A 25,150-nucleotide genomic window follows, 5' to 3' on the forward strand; every position below is an offset into this window, starting at 1 on the left:
GTTGATAGGTTGTTGCAACCCCTTAAATACATGAAAGGATAAAGGGGTGAGCATTGTTAGTGATGGATGGACCGACTCACAAAGGAGGGGTAGGCCTATGTTTCTCAAGGCAATAGATTGTTCGGGGGAGACAAAGGACAAACATTTCATTGTCAACTTGTTGAAGGAGGTAATTATAGAGGTTGGGCATGAAAATGTTGTCCAAGTAATTACCGACAACGCCCCAAATTGCAAGGCGGCCGGACAACTTATTGAGTCGCAATTTCCTTCCATCTTTGGGACCCTATGTGTGGTGCACACCCTCAACCTTACTTTGAAGAACATATGCGCGGCAAAGAATGTGGAAATAAATCAAGATACATATGAAAAATATAGTTGGATCACGGATGTTATGATCACTAAGAATTTCATAATGAATCATTCCATGAGATTAGCCATATTCAACAAGTTCAATACTTTAAAGTTGCTTTCCATGGCGGAGACACGATTTGGAGTGTTATTGTCATGCTTAAGAGATTCAAACTCTTAAAGCAAGGTCTTCAAGCAATGGTGAATATTGACAAATGAAGTTGTTATACGGAGGATGATGTGGGGAGAGCAAGGTTTGTGAAAAACAAGGTGTTAGATGACATATGGTGGGATTCTATCGACTATATACTCTCATTTGCATCCCCTATCTATGACATGCTTAGAGAGTGTGACACGAATACGCCTTGCCTTCATTTGGTTTATGATTTATGGGACACCATGATAGAGAAAGTGAAGGCGGAGATATATAGGAAGGAAAGAGGAAAGGAGAGGAGTCCACCTTTTATGATGTGGTGCACAAATTCTTGTTGATCGTTGGAACAAAAGCAACAATCCGCTTCATTGCTTAGCTAAATCATTGAATCCAAAGTTATGTGACTTCAAATTTATTTGGATTAGTAGCTATCTATGTTTATTTCTTACTTTTAACTTGAAAGTTGAAACTTGAAACTTGAAACTAAATTAATTTTTTCTTTCTCAAAGGTATTATAGTGAACAATGGCTTAGTGACGATTCAAGTCGGGTGCCTCCACATAAGGATGCAGAAATTTATACGGAGAGGGTAAAGTGCTTTACTTTCCCAATTCCGAGGATCGCACATGGTTTATGTAGAATTTGCCCAACTCTCTATGAAGTCCGGATTATTCAATGACATCGATTCCATCAGTGAACGATTCACTATCAAGCCTCATGAATGGTGGGTTATCCATGGTACATGTGCTCCTATGCTTCAAAGCATAACATTGAAGCTTCTTATGCAACCTTCATCTTGTGCCGAGAGGAATTTGAGCACTTACTCTTTTGTGCATTCCCTCAAGAGAAACAAGATAACTCCACAATGAGCTCAAGATTTCATAGCAATCTTCGTCTTCTATCAAGACGATCTCCACAATATAATCAAGGAGAGACAAAGATGCGGATGTAACGACCACTTTTTGACACTTTCTCTCAATTCCTTAAATTTTGAATTTTAGACCGTTAGATCGTATATCGAGGATCGAGATCATCGATCCACTTTAGACCAACCCTTGATCCCGAAATAGGATCTCTTATTCATCCTTGATCTACTCAGATCAATCGGTCCAGAGATCAATGGCTCTTGTTAATCTATTCTATATTTGTTTCGGTAGCTTGGGGATTAAGTTTTCCGCGGAATAAGAAATCATTTGAAACATATTAAATAAGAAAGTAAGTCATATTAGGGGAAACCTACCCTCATTAAATGAAAATCCAGTAAAATATAAAGAAATGAGGAGATAAATAAGATAGGTTGGAGATTTGATCTCCACTTTTGAGGGAGATCTTGCACACCTCTTTTGGTGGGATAGATTGATTCACTTAATTCAAATCCCCTAATTAGTAGCAAATTACTTTGTGGAAAAGATCTTGTAGTTATAAGATTTGGCAACTTACCTTTATTGCTAAACTCTTTTGGTGGGATAGATTGATTCACTTAAAAATTCAAATTCCCTAATTAGTAGCAAATTACTTTGTGGAAAAGATCTTGTAGTTATAAGATTTGGCAACTCACCTTTATTGCTAAACTCTTTTGGTGGGATAGATTGATTCACTTAAAAATTCAAATTCCGTAATTAGTAGCAAATTACTTTATGGAAAAGATCTTGTAGTTATAAGATTAGGCAACTTACCTTTATTGCTAAACTCTTTTGGTGGGATAGATTGATTCACTTAATTCAAATCCCCTAATTAGTAGCAAATGACTTTGTGGAAAAGATCTTGTAGTTATAAGATTTGGCAACTTACCTTTATTGCTAAACAAAAAGGAAGGAATATAGGTGATTCCCCATATCATGCCAAAAAAAGAAAAAGAAACCCACACCCCACTCTTGCTTCCTTTATATATTGCCTATAATTGTCCTTGCCTTAGTCTCCTTGCACACAATAACAATAGGAAGAAAAGAAGAGAAGAAAGAAAAAGGGAGACGAAAGAGAAGTCCTGTAGATCCTTAAGAGAAGAATTCACTTCTTTCTACTTTTCGTGACTAAACAAGTAAGTACCCTTATTACCTTCCTTGTCTTATTGTGTTTTCTCTTGGTCCCAAAATGGACCAGATTTAATGATGTAATGAGTAGTTTTCCTTGGTCTCGAAACGGACCAGATTTAACACTGCTTTTGTGTGTTATTATTGGTCCCAAAATGGACCAAATTAAGCGTTGTTTTGTATGTTGTTCTCGGTCCCAAAACGGGACAGCAACTTAATGTCTTCGCGTATGTATTTTCCGTCCCAAAACGGGACAACAACTTAATGTTTTCGCATATGTATTTTCCGTCTCAAAACGGGACAACAACTTAATGTTTTCTCGTATGTGTTTTCCGTCCCAAAACGGGACAGCAACTTAATGTCTTCGCGTATGTATTTTCCGTCCCAAAACGGGACAGCAACTTAATGTTTTCGCATATGTATTTTCCGTCCCAAAACGGGACAACAACTTAATGTTTTCTCGTATGTGTTTTCCGTCCCAAAACGGGACAGCAACTTAATGTTTTCGCGTATGTATTTTCCGTCCCAAAACGGGACAGCAACTTAATGTTTTCTCGTATGTGTTTTCCGTCCCAGAACGGGACAGCAACTTAATATTTTCGCGTATGTATTTTCCATCCCAAAACGGGACAGCAACTTAATATTTTCGCGTATGTATTTTCCGTCCCAAAACGGGACAACAACTTAATGATTTCACATATGTACTTTCCGTCCCAAAACGGGACAGCAGTATAGTGTTTCAGTATGGGTGTTTTTACGCTCAAAATTGGGCAGCAATATGATGTTTTGATGTACGAGTTTTATGCCCTTAAACAAGGCAGCTATTAGTGTTTTTGAGTGTGACGGTTTGCTCGAACAAGGCAGCAATATGGTGTAATTAAGAGTATGCGTGAGTACCACTACGGGACAGGATCAAGATTAATTAGTGTACAAATTTTTAACAACTTGAACATAGTCTAAACTGCCATTCTCTACACTCAACTATGTGACTTCAGGATCGTTGCACTCTATTCTCTAACAGGAGCCATCTCATCCTACTGCGTTTGTAAGGTTAAGGCAGGTGATAGCTAAACCTTTCTCGTATGACTTTCAATTATGCAACAAGAATGGTGAAGTATCTATCTTTATGTTTTCTAAACTATTCTATGAGGAATGAAATTTTGTCTCTTGTATTACATGTTGGAAATGAATCTGATTTCTAATAAGGAATTATCAGTTTAATTGTTTTATCATATGAAATAACTTGAAAGTCGTATGGAAACATAAGAAATGTCCAAAGAGGAAATGGGAAAGGGTGATGGGAAACCATTGAGTTATCCCCGTAAACAAAGGTATACAACTTGGGGGAAACGCGCACCTCCTAGTTGATGTCGGAATCCTACGGAGACCAAGAGTCCCTAGGCGGTATGATCTACCGTAATAAGTCCACGCAGATTCGACCGTGTCGGCAAGGGAAACAAGCTGGTGGGAGCTGGAGTGCCCTGGGTTTAAATGAAATTGTTACGATAAGAATGTGGTAGATTTATAATTGTTCCTAATGATTATTGAATTATTCTCTTTCAGTTATTAGTACATTTGATCATCTTAAATGATTTTTTTTATTTAGTTGCAGAAGATTTTGGTAAACCATTATTTTGAAAAAAATTTCAATTGTCTTATCTATAATATGGATCTTGATGTGTTGTTTTAAATTGAATTCTTATACTGGTTCGGTTTCTATCACTCTGCTGACCTTATTTTCTCCCCAGGACTAAAAAATTCTAATGAGGGTGCGTTTGTGCACGAGGATGTCTAGGAGCGTAGGATGATGGGAGCAAATAATTATGGAAGACGATACCCTTCGTCAACCCCTTTGAACTTATTTTAAATTGGCTAGTTCGAGACTTTACTTAATTGAGTAAATTGGTTTTAAGTTAAAGTTATTGTAAGGAGACATTTTGGAAATGGAATAAGGGCGATGGCTATTTAATTTTCATATATGGTTTTAAAAAAAAAAATTATGGGTATTTTGGCAGGTGTTTGCTTGTAGCGATCCGGTCATGGAAATCGGGTCGTTACAAAAGTTATGTGACTTCAAATTTATTTGGATTAGTAGCTATCTATGTTTATTTCTTACTTTTAACTTGAAAGTTGAAAGTTGAAACTTGAAACTAAATTAATTTCTTGTTTCTCAAAGGTATTATAGTGAACAATGGCTTAGTGACGATTTAAGTCGGGTGCCTCCACATAAGGATGCAGAAATTTATACGGAGAGGGTAAAGTGCTTTACTTTCCCAATTGCGAGGATCGCACAAGGGTTAATGTAGAATTTGCCCAACTCTCCATGAAGTCCGGATTATTCAATGACATCGATTCCATCAGTGAACGATTCACTATCAAGCCTCATGAATGGTGGGTCATCCATGGTACATGTGTTCTTATGCTTCAAAGCATAGCATTGAGAAGCTTCTTATGCAACCTTCATCTTGTGCCGAGAGGAATTTAAGCACTTACTCTTTTGTGCATTCCCTCAAGAAAAACAAGATAACTCCACAATGAGCTCAAGATTTGATTTTTGTTCATAGCAATCTTCGCCTTCTATCAAGACGATCTCCACAATATAATCAAGGAGAGACAAAGATGTGGGACAAAGATGTGGGACATATGTGGAGATACATTTGATTCATGCAGTTGCTAGTCTTTCCTTGGATGAGACGGAGTTGGAGTCCATTATTTTTACGGACGATGTAGAGGACGATATTGGAGATGAGGCGACAGACTTCTTTTCTAATGAAGAATGATGTATTTGGTATTTTGGTGCTTTATGATATGATGAAATATGGAACATTGGAACTTAATCACTTATGAAATGAAGAATAATATTAGAATTTTCCATTTTGGTCATGTTATTGTTATTTGATTGCTCTCCTATTACTTTTTCCATTTTTTAAATATATAATAAATATTAAAATATATTATTATATTCGGCGTATCTGAACGTACCCGCACCCGGGTTTTTTGAAAAATCACGTACCCGCATCGTCTCGCACCTGCACGCCGTACCCGTGCTTCATAGGTGAGGGGGAGCTACCCCTAACTCACTCTTTTTCTCTCTTCTTCTCTTCTCTCTCTCAACATGGTATCAAAGCCCTAGGATTGTGTGCCCTAGGGACCACCCTTCTTCTTCTTCTTATATTACTACTACTGTTGTTGCTGCTGCTACTACTACTACTACCACAACCTCACCCCCAAGCCAATCCTAACCCTAACCGTTCTCCCACGCCCCTCGCACCATCCCCTTGAGGCTCCTCCCACGCCCCTCTGCAACCCCCACCTCCTCCCATGCCACACCCCTGCTGTCCTCCATCCTCCCCTCCCAGTCGTAGCCACTCCTTCTCCCACACCCTATCGTAACCCCCTCCTTGTCCCTCTACCCACTCGCCCCACCTCCTCCATCCCTTAAACCCTTAATCCCTTACCTCTACTCTTACCTCCTATGAAGCACGGGTACAGGTACGGGAACACGGGTACGTGATTTTTCAGAAAACTCGAGTGCGGGTACGTTCGGATACGCCGAATATAATACTATATTTTAAAATTTTATTATATATTTATAAAAACTAAAAAAAAATAAAAAATAAGAGGAGAGCAATGAAATAACAATAACATCAACAAAATGGAAAATTCTAAAATTACTCTTCAATTTATAAGTGATTAAGTTCAAATGTATCTCCACCTATGTCCCACATCTTTGTCTCTCCTTGATTAATTGTGGAGATCGTCTTGATAGAAGGTGAAGATTGCTATGAACAAAAACCAAATCTTGAGCTCATTGTGAAGTTATCTTGTTTCTCTTGAGGGAATGCACAAAAGAGTAAGTGCTCCAATTCCTCTTGGCACAAGATGAAGATGAAGGTTACATAAGAAGCTTCAATACTATGCTATGAAGCATAGGAGCACATGTACCATGGATGGCCCACCATTCATGAGGCTTGATAGTAAATTGTTCATTGATGGAATCAACGTCATTGGATAATCCAGACTTCATAGAGAATTGGGCAAACTCCACATTAGCCCCCGTGCAATACTCAGAATTGGGGAAATACCTTTTGAAGCATTTTACCATCTTCGTATAAATTTCTACATCCTTATGTGGAGGCATCCGACTTGAATCCTCACTAAGCCATTGTTCCCTATAATACGTTTAAGAAAGAAAAAATTAATTTAGTTTCAACTTTCAAGTTAAAAGTAAGAAATAAACAGAGAGAGCTACTAATCCAAATAAATTTAAAGTCACGTAACCTTGGATTCAATGAATGAGCCAAGCAATGAAGTGGATCGTTGCTCTTGTTCCAACGATCAACAAGAATTTTGTGCACCACATCATAAAAGGTGGACTCTTCTTTCCTCTTTCCTTCCTTCATATATATCGGCGCATTCACTTTCTCTATCATGGTGTCCCACAAATCATAAATCAAATGAATGCAAGGTGTATCCGTATCACACTCTCTAAGCATGTCATAGATAGGGGATGTACATGAGAATATGTAGTCGATAGAATCCTACCATATGTCATCTAACACCTTCTCTTTCACAAACATTGCTCTCCCCACATCATGCTCCATATAGAAACTCCATTTGTCACTAATCACTATTGCTTGAAGACCTTGCTTTAAGAGTTTGAATCACTTAAGCATGACAATAATACTCGCAAATCATGTCTCTGCCACTGAAAGCAACTTCAAAGATATAACTCCATGAATATGGCTAATCTCATGGAATGATTCATTATGAAATTCTTAATGATCATAACATCTCCCGAAACATCCGTGATCCAACTATATTCTTCATATGTATCTTGATTTATTTCCACATTCTTTGTCGCACATAAGTTCTTCAAAGCAAGGTTGAGGGTGTGCACCACACATGGGGTCTAAAAGATGGAAGGAAATTGCGCCTCAATAAGTTGTCCGGCCGCCTTGCAATTTAGGGAGTTGTCGGTAATTACTTGAACAACATTTTAATGCCCAACCTCTATAATTACCTTCTTCAACAAATTGACAATGAAATATTTGTCCTTTGTCTCCTCCGAACAATCTATTGCCTTGAGAAACATAGGCCTACGCTCAGTTACCGCCATGAAGTTAATGAGGGGTCTCCTTTGTGAGTCACTCCATCCATCACTAACAATGCCCACCCCTTTATCCTTCCATATATCTCTAAGGGGTTGCAACAACCTATCAATATTTGCCCGCTCTCTTTGTAGTAGAGTCGTCCTTAGCAAATTGTATCCTGGAGGCAAATAACCGGAAAGTGCATTATTGGCAACATACGAGTATGAACTCGCATAGTGTGGGTTCCTTGCTAGGTGAAATGGCATGCCACCGGATTAAAACATCCGAGCAATGTCGGCATGTAGTTGATCATGGGCCGCCATGTTAAATGCCTTTTCAATAGCACTCACACTTCCACTTGGACTACTTGTCTTCCTCCTCTTTAGATCAAAACATGGAGAGACAAACATACTACTCGTGCAACCCAATGATCCACTACTTGATGATGGTGGCAATGGCACTCTCTTGGGAGCATTTTGCTTCATAAGCTCCTTGCATTCTTCCCCCAACCTTTGCATTGCAAGTGATCACTTTAAGACATACTCCGATTCCTGGTCCCGCTATCTTCAACAAGTGCACCCTAACCCTTGTGTAGGAGCTACTGAAACTCTTATGACAATAATTGCATTACCACCGCACATTCCCTCCACCCTTAGGATCTTTATCAAATCTAGAGACATGCCTCCGTAAGGGCTTCGAGATATCTTCATCACTAGAAGGTGCATGTGCGGCTTGGGCGGCACTACTACCCCCGGATGAAGACATTCCTATGATTGAAATCTATTAAAAGAAAGAACAAACACAAATTTAGTATGCAAACACAACAATCTCAAATAAACAGGGCTTAAAGCCGTAAGCCCCTAAATCCCTAATTGTGATCCCAAATCATATTATTGGAGTCAAAATTAAACATGATTTTGACACCAAAAATCAGTTTTGGGCTCCCAATTGGTTGTAATAATCCCAAATTAACAGGGCCTAAACCATAAGCCCCAAATTGACAGGGAAAGAGAGAGAGAGACACACAGAGAGAGAGGGACACATAGAGAGGGAGAGAGAGACAGATCGAGGGAGAGAGAGAGAGGGAGAGATCCAGTGAGAGAGAGCGACAAAGAGAGAGAGGGAGAGGGAGAGGGAGAGAGATAGAGACAGAGAGACAAAGAGACAGAGAGAGGGAAAAAGAGAGAATGGGAGATCGAAGGAGAGAGAAATAGAGAGAGTGACTGAGAGAGAGGAGGTTACCGTAAAGGTCGCCATTGGAGGAGAGGGGTCTCGCCTAAGGGGAGGAGAGCTAGGGTTTAGGGGTGAGAGGAGAAGAGAGGAGAGAAATAGAGAGGAGAGAGAAAATTCGATCTCTCCCTCTCTTTTAGTCTTTTACTAAACCCCCCTTGCCAATATTTGATAAAGACACCCCCAATTTTTATTAAAACACCCCCATTTTGTCTTTTTTTAAAAAAAACTTGCAAAACGTGTCGGGTGCGCACCCCCGACGCCTCGACACGTACCCAATTCTTTTTTTTTTTTAAAAACCCAGCTTGGAATGCATACCTGGTATGTACCCCAAGCATACTCGAGCGCACCCATACCCCATACGTGTCTGACACGAGTGCAGGGGGTTCGGGAGAGTATCCGTGCTTCCGAGCTTACCTCCCTTCCTCTTTTTTTATCCTCTCTACCCTCATGGTCTAGATCTTCATCAAGGCCTGTTCTCTTTGTTTCTGCGCCTCCAATTTGTTTGTCTGTATGCCCTAGCCTCTTTGGTCTTCTATTTGGCTAGTTTTCCTATGGCCCTTTCCGTTATGTTTCTTCATCGGGGCTGCACTGTCATGGCTGGGTCTGTCCTGTGATTTCTCCCTTTATCTTTCACATCTACTTATTTTCTTATTTACCAGTATGGGTGAGGGCCTCTCTTTATTTCTATTATCACGGATCCGTCTGCCATCCCATATCCTACTGGTAGCTTCACTGATCCACTTCCGGCTCCCTCCTCTAGTTACTCTCCTTCTACACTCTCCTTCTGTGGAGCACTCTTTTCCCATATGACTTCGGAGAAACTTGATGGATCCAATTATCTCAACTGGTGCATGGCCATTCAGACCTACCTCCTTGCTAGGGGTAAGGTCTCTCTGATTGAGCGCGGCCCATCTACCTCCACGGATTAGTCTTATGATAGGTGGCGATAGGATGATGCCTTGATTCACACTCTCCTATGGAAGAGCATGGCCCCCTATGTGGCTCGCACGATGATGTGCTTGGAGACTGCTGAGGCCATTTGGGATCACACCGCTCTTCTCTATTCTGGGGTTGATAACCTCACACGTATTTGCGCCACCTACTCGAATGGATACGCCTCGAGCGCGGTGATACCCCTCTCTCTACTCATTACGGCCGCTTCATCTCTCTATGCCAGCAGTTGGACATCTTCTTGTCTCTCACCACTGATTTGACTGTTCTCGCTCGGCAGTGGGACCAGCTTCTTACTGTTCATTTCCTCGAGTCCTTGGGCTCGGACTTTTTGCCTTTTCGACAACAGGTTATTGGCTATGGTTCTTTTCCATCTCTCACGGAGATTTATTCGCACGCCCAGTAGTGCCTCCTGAGTGGTTCTTGCTTTTCTCTTCCTTCCAAGAGTTCTGCCCTTGCAGCCTATGATAGTAGTGACCGCTCTGGCAGTGGCAGTGGCTCCTTTGGCCGCGGTCGGGTCATCGGGGTCGTGGAGGTGGTCGCGATTTTGATAGTCGCCGTGGTACTTCGTGGCCGTGACCGCCTCTTTTATACCCATTATCAGCGGGATGGCCATCATGTTGATACTTGCTTTGCCTTACACCCGGAGCTCCGTCTATCCCACTGTGCGCACATCTCTGTTGCTGGTCCTCCTGATGCCTCATCATCCTCTTCCATAGTCCCTGCGACACTTGATGATACTTTCCCGCTATCTCGGACAGACTATGAGGAGTTTTGGCGCCTTCGTCTGAGTAGCCGACCACCCACTGCGGGCTTTGTGCAAGCCAGGTAGTTTGCCTGCCTCTCTTCTCATACGCTCTAGTCCCTGGATTATTGATTTCGGGGCTTCCAACCATTTGACTAGTAATTCTTCGTCACTTTGTTCATTTGGCCATTTCATTATCTTTCTAAGTCAGTTGCCCTTGCCGATGGGACTATAGCTCCCATCTCTGATGTTGGTACTCTTTCTTCTCATTCTGGACTTACTTTATCTTTTGTACTTTGTGTTCCAAAGTCTCCTTTTAATTTGCTTTCTATTAGTCAGCTTACCAAAATTCTTAATTGCTCTGTCTCATTTTTTCCTTCTTATTGTCTTTTTCAGGATCTCTCGACTGGGAAGACGATTGGCTTGGGGTGTGAGGGGGACGGCCTTTATCATCTTACGTGTCGATCGTCACCTACCATTTTGTATAGTTCAGCTGATACCTATCAGTAAAATTGTCGCCTTTTGATTATCCTTCTCTTAAACAGCTTCAGCAGACCTCTATTGTCTCCACCCCACTTCAGCCCTTTCAGTGCGAGTCATGTAAACTCGGGAAACACCATCATGTATCGTTCCCCTCTAGATTGTTAGTTAGGTCTCGAGCCTTTTGAGTTGGTCCATTCTGATGTATGGGGTCCCTCGAGGACCAAGTTGCTTTTTGGATATAAATACTTTCTTATATTTGTGGATGACTTTTCTTGTATAACATGGCTTTGTTTACTTAAGGATCGATATTATGCTGAGATTACAAATCAATATGATTTCAATCTTAAATGTTTACGCACTGATAATGCTAAGGAGTATTTTTCTACCTCACATAGTTTTCAGGATTTCGCATCATCCATCAATCCTCTTGTGCTTACACCTCCCAACAAAATGGTGTAGCCGAGAGGAAGTTGAGATATCTCCTTGATATGGCCCGCACACTCCTCTTTCAAATGCAGGTTCCTAAAGTGTATTGGAGTGATGCCATTATTACTTCATGTTTCTTGGCTAACCGCCTTCCCTCTTCGGTGTTAGGTAATCAATCCCCCTTCTCTGCATTACATCCTCAAGGAGACCCATTTCCTCTTACCCCACGCGTCTTTGGTTGTGTTTGCTTTGTTCACAACGTTGCTCCAGGTTTGGACAAATTAGACCCCCGAGCGGAGCAAAGTGTATTTCTGGGCTACTCTCGTAGCCAACAAAAGTTATAAGTGTTACAGTACTAGGCTTCGTCGGCACTTTGTTTCGGCCGATGTTACCTTTTTGAGTCTCTTTCCTTCTTTACTACTCTCACTGAGCATGGGCCTGCTGCTCCTGCCTCATAGGTTTCTCTTCCCCTTCCGTTTCTTCCTGATCCAGTTTCGTCCCCTTCCACGCCCGTGCAGTTGCCTGCAGTTCCTCCATCAGCTCCTTTGCAGGTTTATCAGCGGCGGCCTAGGCCTGGTGCTGCTCCAGCTCCTCACAAGGCAGCGTCTTCCCCTCTTGAGATCCCGGCTACCACTTCTCAGGTATTCTCCTATTGCCTCACGTACTCGTTCTCGCACCACTGCTCATCCTATCTCCTCTTATGTTTCTTATGATCATCTAACCCCCCTTCTTTTCGTAGCTTTGTGTCCTCCTTGTCTTCTCTTTCTTTGCCTTGGTCTGTGCAGGAAGCTCTTGCTCACCCCGGTTGGCGTACTGCTATGGACAGTGAGACGTATGATCTTCAGGCTAATCACACTTGGGATGAAGTTTCTCCTCCTCATGGTGCTCAGACTGTGGGTTATTGATGGGTCTATGCCATCAATTTTTTTCCAGATGGGACAGTTGAGTGCCTTAAGGCACGGTTGGTTAACAAAGGGTATACTTAGACCTTCGGGGTTGACTACACAGAGAGCTTTTCTTCCGTTTCCAAAATACCCTATGTCCTTGTTCTTATCTCTCTCGCCGTGGACAATGGGTGGCCATTATATTAGCTAGATGTCAAAAATGTCTTCCTACATGGAGACTTGGCTGAGGAGGTATATATGGAGCAACCTTCTGCATATGTTGCTTAAGGAGAGATGTCCTCCTCAGTATCCCGACTTCACAAATCATTGTATGGTCTCAAACAATCTCTCGAGCTTGGTTTGGGAAGTTTAGCGATGCTATCATGCGATACGGTGTGAAGAAATGTGTTGTTGACCATTCAGTGTTTAGTCAGCTGGCCATGTCCTTCTCATAGTCTATGTGGATGATATTATCATTACGGAGAGTGACACAGTTGGCATACTGAGGTTGAAGCTTTTTCTGCAAAAAGAATTCTCCACAAAAGACCTTGGACGTCTTCGATATTTTTTGGGGATTGAGGTAGCTTACTCGGATAGTGGTCTCTCTCTCATAGCGAAAGTATGTATTACATATACTCTGTGTTGCGCGGATTCGTGGTGTCAATGTGCCGTATCAGGTGTCGAGACGTTCGGACACAGATTCGGACACGGATTCACGTTAGATTCGGCTAGAGACGTCTCTGTACGTCTCCACGACGTTACTTAAATTTGAAGCAAGGAATCCGACACGTCAGTTGCTAATTTCTAGGCGAATCTGTGAAAACCCGCTGCTTTTACGATTTTTTCCTTTGGCAAAAAGGCAACCGACTAATATATTATGATAAAAGGAAGGGCTTTGGAAAGTTGCCTCTTTTTTGCAGGACCCTTCAATAATAAAAATAGCTCAATACAGCCCAAAAAAAATACAACCTCAAGCCTTCTCCATCATTTCTTTCTTGCTCAACCGTCTATCAGTTGCACTCTAGAAGTAGAAGAAGAAGAAGAAGAAGAAGACCCACCAGGTTGGTCCATCTTTCTTCTTCTCTCCTCTCTTTACTCTCTTCCCTCTTTCTGTCTACTTCTTCTCATGAGAACTTCTCTTTATTTTTCCACCGATTGAAGCCCTTTTTTTTCTCTGGATTTGCAGACCTAATTGAAACCCCATTTTTTCCTTTGCATTAGGAGAACCAATTGAAACCCCTTTTTATCCTTTGGATTTTGGGAACCTTTGTTTTCTTTGGATTTTGAGAACCGATTGATACCACCTTTAATTTTTCTTTTGATTTTGAGAACCGATTGAAATCCCGCTTTTTTCTTTGATTTTTAAAACATTGAAGCCCTTTCAATTCTTAGGCCCTGTTCATTTTAGATTTTTGCAGCCGTTTGTGGACCACAAACTGATTAATAGACTCCAAATTAAACGTAATTTGGAGTCCAATAATCAGTTTTGGGGCCACACTCAGTTGCAAAATAGCACTATGCAGTGGTTTTAATTTGGAAGGTGAAGTAGCTTTCTTATATTATTTTATTGGGTACTTCGGTTTTGGGTCTTCTCCTTATTTTGGAATAGTGGAATGTATACATTATTTTTCATTAAATTAGGCAACTGATATATTCACCCCCTTTTATTCCCCAATCCACCCCACTACAACTTTTTTACACTGGAAGGGTGTGGACCAGGGAAGAAAAAGAGGAGAATATACAACTTCTTTGTTGCAGGATTTTTAGATAAGAAAATCATTTTTATTTTTATTTAATTAAATAAAAATGCTGAATCCGAATCCTTGTTTTTGGGGCTAGCCGAATCCGACACCTCGAATCCGTGTCGGATTCCGACACCCGAATCCGAATCCGTGCAACATAGCATATACTAGATGAGACTGGATATTTGGTTATGAAACCAGCTGCTACTCCCATGGACCCAAATACAAAGCTGATCCCAGAAGAGGGAGAACTTGTTAGATGACCCTGGCAGGTACCGACAGCTAGTTGGGAAGCTCATATACCTCACAGTCACTCGCCCAAATATTTCTTATGCAGTGGGGGTTGTTAGCAAATTAATGAGTGTTCCTCGTACATCCCACTGGGCAACTATGATTTAGATTCTTCGATATTTGAAAAGCGCTCCAGGGAAAGGATTGCTTTTCAAAAGACATGGGCATCAGAAGTTATAAGGTTTTTGTGATGCTGACTGGACAGGCTCACCAGCGGATAGATGATCCACGACCGAGTATTGTACCGTTGTTGGAGGTAATTTAGTGTCCCGGCGAAGTAAGAAGCAAAATGTTGTAGCAAAGTCGAGTACTGAAGCCGAATACCGAGCCATGTCACATATTAGTAATGAGCTTATATGGCTGCGCTCTCTTCTATCTGAGATTGGATTATTCACATCATCATCCCAAGTTCAGTAGTATTGTGACAATAAGGTTGCTATTCACATTGCTACCATTCCAGTCTTTCATGAGCGTACCAAGCACATAGAGGTGGACTGCCATTTCATACGATAGAGAATCCATCAGGGTGAGATATACCCTACTTTCACTCGTTTAGTAGATCAGCTAGCTGATACTTTTACCAAACCCTTGAGCAAGGCTAAACTGAGTGATATTTGTAACAAGCTAGGAATGCACAATATATACATTCCAAATTGAGGGGGAGTGTAAGAAGTGTCTGTAATATGCTTAAGGGAAATTCAGTCTTTGTACTTCTGTCTCTTTATATAAATACATAGCTATCCCTATCTCACTCTTTTTCTCTCATCTTCTTCTCTTCTCTCACTCTCAACGAAAACAATAAGAGTTTACTAATTTACCAGTTGAAAAATGTGAGGTCAATTTTTAAATGGGTTTATATGGCCAAGTATCTATCTGATGGTAAGATTGAGAGGCTAAAAGATGCTATTTGCTAAAGGATACATTCAAATCTTTGGCATTGACTATCCTCAGACTTTTTCTACGTAATCCAGTTTGTGTAACATGGATTGGCCATTGCAGCATCTTGATGTTAAAAATGTTTTCTTAAATGGTGGCTACAAGAGGAAGTGTATACGGAACCACTTGGGTTTTTCGCTCAACGAGAATCAGATGATATTTATAGGGTAAAAAAAGTAATTTATGGTTTAAAATAGTCTCCTCATGCATGGTTTGAGATATTTAGCTTTATTGACACTGCACATGGGTTTTGCAAGAACCATGTTGATCACTCTGTTTATTTTAAGGAAATTTTATACAATTATTGTCTGAGTAATGTATGTTGACAATATTGTTATGACGGACAATAATCAAACGTGAATTGATGAGATGAAGAAATATCTTCTGCGACACTTTCAAATGGAAGACTTGACTCAGCAAAGGCATTTTCTTGGCATTGAGGTAGCTAAATCTAAGTATCGTATTAGTCTGTCAAAAAGGAAGTATATAGTATATTTATTGATAGAGGCAGGTTTTTTGCCGAGTACTAAACCACTTGATACTCTTACGAATCCAAACACTAAGTTATTACAGGATTGAAGGGAGTTCTTTGATGATCCATGTAGAAACAAATGACTTGTTGGGAAGCTTATCCATTGGACTAACATTAGTCCGATCATTGCTTTTGTAGTTGGTTGGTAAGTTAGTTCATGAACTCACCTAGAGTTCCCCAACGACAAGTACTTAGACACATCTCCGAAAGGAACTCCAGGTAGAAGGATTATTTTTATGCATACAAATCACTTTGAGAGTGATTTTGATGCCACCTGGAAAAGATTTACCTCTAACAGAAGTTTTAGTACCAGATATTGCACATTTATTGAATGAAGATTGGTAACTTGGATAATCAAAAAGCGAAGTGTAGTTGCTAGATCAAATGTAGACGTTTAGCATAGGGAGATGACTCGCACTACTTACTGACGCAGATAATAGGCCAATAAGGGGCATATTTCCCCATTAGGATTTATATTTCCATGTTATTTAGTTATGTTATTTTAGTTTCTAGGAATTTTATTTCAATATTTACTTTTTAGGGATTCTTAAATTAGGGCAGTTTCCTTATTTTAAGGACTCCTAATTGCCTATATATAAGCCTTATGTAGTAGAGATTAGTAACTTTGATTGATATTGAATAAAGATTATTCTCCCTCTAATTCTGATTTTCTTCTTCCCTCTTCTGATTTCTTCTCCTCTCCCTAAATTCGTCTATTCTTCTCTTCTTCTTCTACTTCTCCCTAAATTCGTCTCTTATTCCCCTATTCTTCTAATTCTATTCCCTTTCGTCTATTTCTCTCTTCTTTTCTTCACGGTGCTGCATCACTTACGAGTTAATGCGGTTGGCAATTCTTATATCTGAGAGGCATTTTATGTTTGAGAAACCGATGAAGATGCATTGTGACTATGGGGTGGAAACTCATATAGTGAGCAATTTAGCATTTCACAAGAGGGATAAACATGTTAAAGTTAATTGTCACTTTCTCACTCCTAAAAGGGCTAAATAAAAGGTTGGTAGCAGGTTTCGTAAAATCGGCAACTTGTTTGCTATCTCGGATAGCTGAGGGCCGGTATTCGCATGGGCTAGCTTCTTGTTCATAGAAGCATGAACTGGTGCGAGGGGGGTGGTGTTCTAGAAGAGTCTAAAGTTGGGAGAGTTAATGTAATGTTTTCATCATATCTTCCAAAATTCAAGTACATCAAAAAATAATAATTTCTAATTATCTTCACATAATTATTTCAAAATTGAAGTACATCAAAAATTAGTAATTTCTAACCGTCTTCATTTTCATGCCCTCTTTCCCCGTAACTTGTGTAGATTTACCTTAGTGCTTGCTCTAATGAAGTACTTTGAACAGTTGGAGGAGGTTGATGCAAGTAAGTAGATGATGAGGGTACTGATGGAGTAGTAGGAGCAGGTTGGAAGCGCCATGGGAGCGGTTTCCATCTCTTCGGGATTGAGCTCCCAAGAAGCTCCTTCCTAAGTAGCGCCGAATCGCGGCTCCGAGTCGGGAGCAACACCGAGGGAAGATTCCTGCTTCTAAGTTCTTGTTGCTTGTTGGGTATTGTACTTTATCTTAAACGGCTTGTTCCAACCACACTGAGATTGCAGATGAGAACGCGCGAGGGGGGGGGGGGTCAATGATCATGGGGTCATGTTCATTAGCGGTCGCTGGGAAACGCGGTTTGGGGCGATTAGTCGGTTGCTGGTGAGCTGGTGGATTGAATACCAACCTCCAAATAAACAGCACAGAGGCTGATGAGGTAACAGATGCAGTTCGAATAGGGCAACGCTGCAGTTTGAAGGGGGCGTGAACCCTCGACTACCAAATAAGCAAATAACTGATCCGTAGTCACAAGCCTTGGTTTCGACTTTCGGCACCAGTGGGCGAGTACAAGAAGATTTCGGAGAATGGAAAGATAGATTTCCACCATTCAAAAGCAATCCCTCATTCATCGGTGCCTTAGGGGCAATCATCTGCGCAAAAACACATTTGAAATTCTTACTGTTGCGAGGTGCATCTACAACAACATGACCACATCCCTTAGAGCCGTTTAAGGGACCCAAGCTCAGGCGTCTGGCATATCGCCATCGTGGGAATGGCTTCTCCATTATAGTTGATGTAACAATGACCGCTTGAGTACACAGATTTTTACTCCATATGTGAAGTCCAAGGATTAAACATGTTGAAGTTGATTGTCACTTTATTTGAGAAAAGACTCGAGTACCCAGATTTTTATTCCATATGTGAAATCCAAGGATGAATTAGCCAAAGCACTTGGTTGTGATAAATTTCATATTATTTGTTCCAAGCTAGGAATGGATGATATCTATGCTCCACGTTGAGGGAGCGTTTAAGAGATGGGGTAGTTTATATTGATATTCATGTGTAGTGAGGATGTGACCCATTTTACATGGTTTTATAATGGGATTATTGTTTGAGATGGGGTAGTTTATATGTGTTATTCATGTGTAATGAGGATGCGACCCATTTTACATAGGTTTATAATGGGATTGTTGTAACATTTTTTCAATCATATGTAAAGAGATCTTAGGGGAGTTGTGGGTTTTTTAATCATATGTAAAGAGATCTTATGGGAGTTGTGGGGTAAGACTTCCAACTTTACAAACTCCTTTCTCCCTCCTCCTTCCTTCTCTACTTTATTCCCACACTTGGGTGGCCTCCTTGGAATTTTTTACTCTTCTCTTTTACATTAGCAGGATCCAAGTAATCCAACATTAAAATACCTTGATAGTGGACGTTCTCTAGTCAAGACGTTAGGAGAAACAACAAATTGATTGCAAAGCAAGTGGCACCTCGTCATCTAATGACCAGGAGTTAATAATTGTTCAAGTTCACGAACACTTACATGTATCATGAAGTTCAACCAAATATTATTGAACTGCCTACCTTGTAAATTTTGTATGCCCATTGTCCTCGCCTGAAATTCCCAGGTCCTCCAGCTAAAGATCTACATGAACTAGAGAAGAACTTAAAGTCCTCTAAACAAACTTAAGTCTCTTAACCTTGAGAAATGCAACAAGAACAGAAGCTTGCAGAGTAAGATCTAAACGGAGCAGAGCTGACCTTAAGCATGGCAAGAGTGACAGTGAGAAAACTGTAAGAAACATGGATAACGCCAAGAACAATCAATAACCGATGGAGCTGCTCAAGACTTTCATATGAAGCAAAAGGTTCATGCCCCTGCATAGTCAGTAAACTGTTGGTGATGAAAGATAAATATGTTCCATTTACATGTACTAGGGAGGAGAAAATAAAGGTGACCACTGAATTCTTATAAAAATAGCAACCATACATAATAATATGCATAGTCACGAGGAATAGTATACTCCATTGGAATCCTGCATTGGCAAAAGTATCAATTTGCCACTACAATGGTGATTGGATTGGCAATCTATGTCACATATATCTCCAATATTTTCAAAACATCGTGTTTTTATTGCGACATTTTGTTAAATTGACAAAATCCTGAAATAATCCTGATATTTTCATTTTATAATAAAATATCATGATAATATCACGATATTTTTAGGGGAGTGATAAATCGACTCCCCATGTGTCTATCTCTCTCCTCTTTCTCTCTCTAACCCAGAGGAGAGAGATAGACACATGGGGAGTCGATTTATCATTTTGGGGGGTCGACTTATCACTGCCCTATTTTTATTTTATATTTTTTCTTAAATTTTATATTTATATATTTTTTAAACTATTTTATTTTATCAATTTTCCTGATACAAACCCGAAAAAATAAAAAAAATTAATATATCCCAAGATTTTGTTGGAAAATTCAGCTGTGGAGATGGGGAAAATAGAGAAGAAAAGAGATGATTCAAGGCGCAATGTCGCTTTCCTTAAGAAAATATTCGCCCCCACCAGTAAGTGTGCAAGGGGTACCACGAATTTGCCTCCAAGATACAATGAAGCCCGGTGTAATCTACACCAAAATGGATGTTGACGGAACAAGTATTTGAGACCCTAAGTTACTATTTCTGTAGAAAACAGTTAACTATAGAACAAGTTTGTAAATCAGTAACTTTGGAAAGGCTTTTCAAGAGAATAATTGCTTTGGAAATTGTCAAACATAAGTCCCACAAGTGTATTTCCGAATTCTATATGCAATGGATTGTTTATGCTGTTTTTATAGAGTTTTAGCACCCTTTTTGTTTGATTTGCACCCTTATAGAGCACCTATTCAGAGCGGATTCGATTATGGCAATCAGATCGCGCCTATCCGTGACTCTACGGTCCAGATCGATCTTGGAGTGACTGTTGGTTTGTGTAAAACCTCCCTCCAGCCCCGTAACCGCTAGATCGATCATCCACGGTGCGGGTCGCACCCTCCTTTGGCCTCATGACCTTTGGGACAATGGGAAACAATCCAACGGTTATCATCACACCCCATCACCACTAGTCGTTACACACGATCCGACGCCTCGGATCGCACCCGCTACCACACTAGCCGTTGGATTGCACTGGGCCGACCGTTCTGTCATCCCACGGGTCCGAGCGATCAGGCCGACCGTTCGGTCATCCTTCGGGTCCAAGCTCTCAGGCCGTTCCGACCGTTGTTTCTTGACCGACCCAAAACTGACCGACCCCGAACCGACCGACCTGCTCAACCGACCTACTGAAGCCGATCCTATGAACGGTCCAGATCCAATCTGGAAAAATTTAAGTGCTCCAATTGCTCCTTGCGAAGTGCACAGTGCGCCACTAGTGCCATATAGCCCATTGCCCACGCCGCGTGTGCGAACGGTGCGTTGCACCGTACCGCGGGTCCACCCAATGGCTAAAACCATTGTGCATTAAAGCAATAGAGAGAAGTGGGAAAAGCTATATAAACCTCTCTCTTACTTTTTGCCTAACTGATGTGGGACTATCTTTTCAAAGCTACTTTATTCTCTTTCTTAAAAGCAAACCGCTTCTACAAAACAAAGGTACTTTTCTTTGAAAACAGTTTTCAAAAGCTATTTTATTTTGAAGATACACTAACAGATTTTCCCTTGTCGAGAAATTCCCGAGAACGATATTTGTGACATAGTTGGCAATGCTGTCTGCTGTTGGCCGCTACATGTGTAAACAATGCATTAGTTTCATGACCATCAAGGTTGGAACAGATACAAGTGAGAAATGACACCAACATGCTAGCCAAAACAAATGTGTGACTGTGAAACAACCGGTTACTCCAAAAGCTTAAGCTGTTGGAGAAGGCGTTTATTTATTCTTTTATACTTTAACACTCGCTCTCAGGTGTGATCCCTCTTTCTTTGGGTTGGCCTACACGTGGCACATGTGGCTCCATTTTTGGGTTGACCATTATATGTGGATTTTTGACATAAATTACGTTTGAACTCAGGACCTTTGCTTTGATACCACATGAAACAACCAGTTACTCCAAAAGCTTAAGCTGTTGGAGAAGGCGTTTATTTATTCTTTTATACTTTAACACTCGCTCTCACGTGTGATCCCTCTTTCTTTGGGTTGGCCTACACGTGGCACATGTGGCTCCATTTTTGGGTTGACCATTCTATGTGGATTTTTGACATAAATTACGTTTGAACTCACGACCTTTGCTTTGATACCATGTGAAACAACCAGTTACTCCAAAAGCTTAAGCTGTTGGAGAAGGCGTTTATTTATTCTTTTATACTTTAACAGTGACCATGGAATGAAACATTCCCTTCTTCTTCTTTTTTGAATGGTGCCATGGAATGAAACATTCTAGCAAACAAGAAATTGTTTTTGGCCTTAAAACATATAAATATTCAAAATTTAATCAATGCCATTCATTTTCACCCATTATTGATGCCTAATAATGATAAATGAAGACCATTAAAAAAATAATGATAAATGAAATGGAAATCACTGTCTACAAGAACTAGGGGCTTAAGCTTCAAACAGTGTAGAGTTTCGAGTATTGAGAATGCAAACTCAGCATTTTTCTAAGTTTTTTTGTAATGTTCATATATTATGTTCTATCATGTTCTGGTTACAGAGTCTCCTTTTTTACCTTCACATGGTTGAATGGGAAGGAACTACTCTCAGTTCAGAGAGGCCTAAAATCTCTTTGATATAAAATGGGTTACATGCAAAGTTACATAAAGGCCCTTATGGCATATAAGAATGAATAAAAAACAGCATTGATGCAGCCAAACAACATTATTCCCAAACCACAGAAAAATTTTAGTAAAAATTGAAGAAATTACGATGCAATTGACAATTCAGCACTAGATAACCTGTAATTATGGGCCATGATTTGATTTGTCAGAGAAATATGGAAAAAAGCTGATGTGTGCTCGAATGCTAATGCATAATAGAACAAGGGCAATGATAAATTCGCACCCCGTATAGAATAATCCGCACGCCTTGAAAAGAGGACTTTAACGCTGTTAGACATCAATTCACGTCAAAAGGGGTGCGAATTATCCTATAACGGGTGCAAATTTATCATCGCCCTAGAACAATTGTGACTTCCCATAAAAAATATTGGTTTGGTTATGGAGCTGGTGTGGTTCAAGCTTTTCATGCAGGAAATTGGTTTTCATTGTGACTTCCCATAAAAAATATTATGTGATAATCAAAATGCAAAAACTCGTGTTTAACAAGTCAATAAAGCATATCATAGTTGGTTCTCATCTTTTAAGAGCAATAATCAAATGAGGTATCATACACTCTTCCTATAAAATTGAGAAGACCAACCTGATAAGATCATCAAAGCTTTAGAAGTTGATATGTGGAGTTATTTGGAGATGAACCTAAAATGATAGACTAAATTCAGTAGCTTGCGGGAGAGATTTAGAGATTAGTATTCAAAGGATTTACAAGGTGGCTTAATCGGGTTCTTTACATGTACTCCTTTATTCATTCATAGTGCTAAAGCACGCTTGCATATATCATTTTCCCACAAATAACCATGTAGTGGATGGCTGGATGCCATTTTTTATCTCACTTATGTTGAAGAGTTCTCAAACAGCACTAATGTTAGGACTTCTGTTATTTCACCTGGGAAAAGTTAGGTGAAGGGCAAATCAAAAGGCATCATTTTCCCATTCTGGTATAACTTACAGAAGTGCATACAAAGCCATTCTAAATTTTGACAGTCATGCCAAAGTGTCACCTTTTCTGTATTTGATTGGGTAACTCGCTACAAAATTGCTCCCTTCTTCCCAAATGTTCTCTTCTTTGATTAGGGATACTTATGTGACATTGCCCCACCTCACGAGCAGATTCAACATAGAAAAGAAACTCAATTTTCCAAAACTATTTGTCCATAAATACTGGTGTGTTAGGGTCACCATGTGCTAATTTAAGCTTGATTTCGCCTATCAGTTCAAAACATTTCGGAGTTTTCTGTGTTCGACCCAAAGTTGTGATATCGTCCTATGATCGGTGAATTCAAACTCCAATTGAATCAGATACTAATGTTTGTAGGACAATTTGAGACTAAACAATCTAATTAGACCAACATGTCACTACAGGGCCCTAATATATACTTGTTATTCACAAGAAAAGAAAGATATGGATTCAATCCAAATGGGTTTGGGATAAAAATTACCTTGGGGCAGAAATCATACCGCGACCTCTTCTCTGGCTCTTCAAAAACCGACTGATTCGAGTATAAACCCGTTACCCGCATGTGTTTTACTGAAATTGCATCCCTTTCAAAATTTTCTTTTGAACATGGATAAAACCTTGTACTCATTGCTGAAGACTTGATACAAATCTTAGCTACCCATATAGTCCAATGCCCCAACAGAAGAGATAGGAGCCCAAAAAGCATAAGCTCTGCTTGCAAAATCAAACAAAAACCTCAACTAAAAATGTTGAACCCTAAATAAAAGCAGAAAAATTCAAAAAACAAAAAACAAAAAAAAACATCTCTTGGTACCCAATATCTAAACAAAAAACCCCAGCTAAAAATGTTACAGCCTAAACAAAAAACAGAAAAAGAAAAAAAGAAAAAAAAGAGGCTAGGTACCCATTATCTCAAACAGAAAACATCAACTAAATATGTTACACCCAAAAATAAAAGCATAAAATTCAAAAAAAAATAAAAAAATCTCTAGGTACCCTATACCTCAAACAGGAAACCTCAATTAAAAATGTCACGCCCTAAATAAAAGCAAATTTTTTTAAAGAAAAAAAAAAAAAAAAAAAAAAACCTATCTCTACTTACCCAATATATCACTTGAAAACCTCAACTAAAAATGTTACACCCTAAATAAAAGCAGGAAAAAAAAACCTATCTCTAGGTACCCAATATCTTAAACAGAAAACCTCAACTAAAAATGTTACACCCTAAATAAAAGCAGAAAATAATAATAAAAAAAAACAGATACCCAATATCTCACCTTCCTTGATCTTCTCCAAAGCAGCATGAAAAGCTTTCCTCTTAGTCCTAACCAACCACTGCCAAAAGGGCAAAACAGAAAAGAGGCAGAGTAACATAAACCCAGATAACAAAAATCTGAACAAAATAAAAGGATAGTAACATAAACCCAGATAACAAAAATAAAAGGATGAGCATTATCTACCTTTTCAGAACATTTTATAGATCCTTGAAAAAGAAACCCAACAGCAACCAAGGCAGTTATGACCGTTGCAACCGCCCAAGTTGGGGTTTCTTCCAGTGAAATTCCTTTCTCCATATATATCTTTAGTGGGTATTCAATATTCTGAGATATTGCATTTGGAAATCAAAAAATCACTCCATTGATCTAGCTTTGGTTTAGGGTCTTGTTGTTGTTGTTGTTCTTCATCTCCTTTGAAGCAGCCATTAATAAAGACATTAAGGTCTAGTGAGTCCAACATCCGTCCGTACTTTGACAGTGTAAACGTATTGCATGGGCTGTCGATAAATCTGGAAAACGACAGATTTCACTCTCTGCAATTCCACATGAGGATCTGCTTTTCACCAGTTTGAAAATTGAACGGGTCTCGGCTTTTAATGAGTTTTTTATTTACTAACATTCGCTTTTCTCTCCATTTTGAAATTTTCTACTTCAGCTGTTTCAACCACCAATGGGCCATGATCATGTCAGTAGGTGACGGGAAAAAAATCTTAAACAAAGAAGAAGAAAAGATTTGCTAGGGACCATCGTAGAAAGAATTTTCAACTGAGCTGTTACATGTCAGAGCAAGAATTAAATAAATAAGACAAAATCTGAGCTTATGTGTCTGCTCTCACATGTGATAGCTCAGCCACGAAATGCCTTCTGCTAAGGTCCCTAGCAAATCCCACGAAAAAAAGGGAAATTATACTTTTGTTAGAGATCGTA

General features: G+C 39.8%; 1 protein-coding gene across 1 annotated transcript in view; it reads right to left on the reverse strand.

The window, feature by feature from the left end:
• LOC143855245 (MLO-like protein 4) overlaps window positions 1–24,888 on the reverse strand; it is a 50,931-nt gene extending 26,043 nt beyond the window's left edge. Inside the window, exons 1-5 of the mRNA XM_077365490.1 lie at window positions 24,407–24,888; window positions 24,224–24,281; window positions 23,428–23,657; window positions 18,939–19,055; window positions 18,762–18,822 (exon numbers count right to left, since the gene is read on the reverse strand). Coding sequence (XP_077221605.1) covers window positions 18,762–18,822; window positions 18,939–19,055; window positions 23,428–23,657; window positions 24,224–24,281; window positions 24,407–24,520 — 580 coding nt within the window. The 5' untranslated portion in view covers window positions 24,521–24,888. The remainder of the gene's footprint in view (window positions 1–18,761; window positions 18,823–18,938; window positions 19,056–23,427; window positions 23,658–24,223; window positions 24,282–24,406) is intronic.
• Window positions 24,889–25,150: the final 262 nt, after the last annotated feature.

The sequence above is a fragment of the Tasmannia lanceolata genome, unplaced genomic scaffold (assembly GCF_043159265.1).
Source record: "Tasmannia lanceolata isolate RefF3 unplaced genomic scaffold, GAP_Taslan_0.1 ptg000020l, whole genome shotgun sequence".
NCBI lineage: Eukaryota > Viridiplantae > Streptophyta > Magnoliopsida > Canellales > Winteraceae > Tasmannia > Tasmannia lanceolata.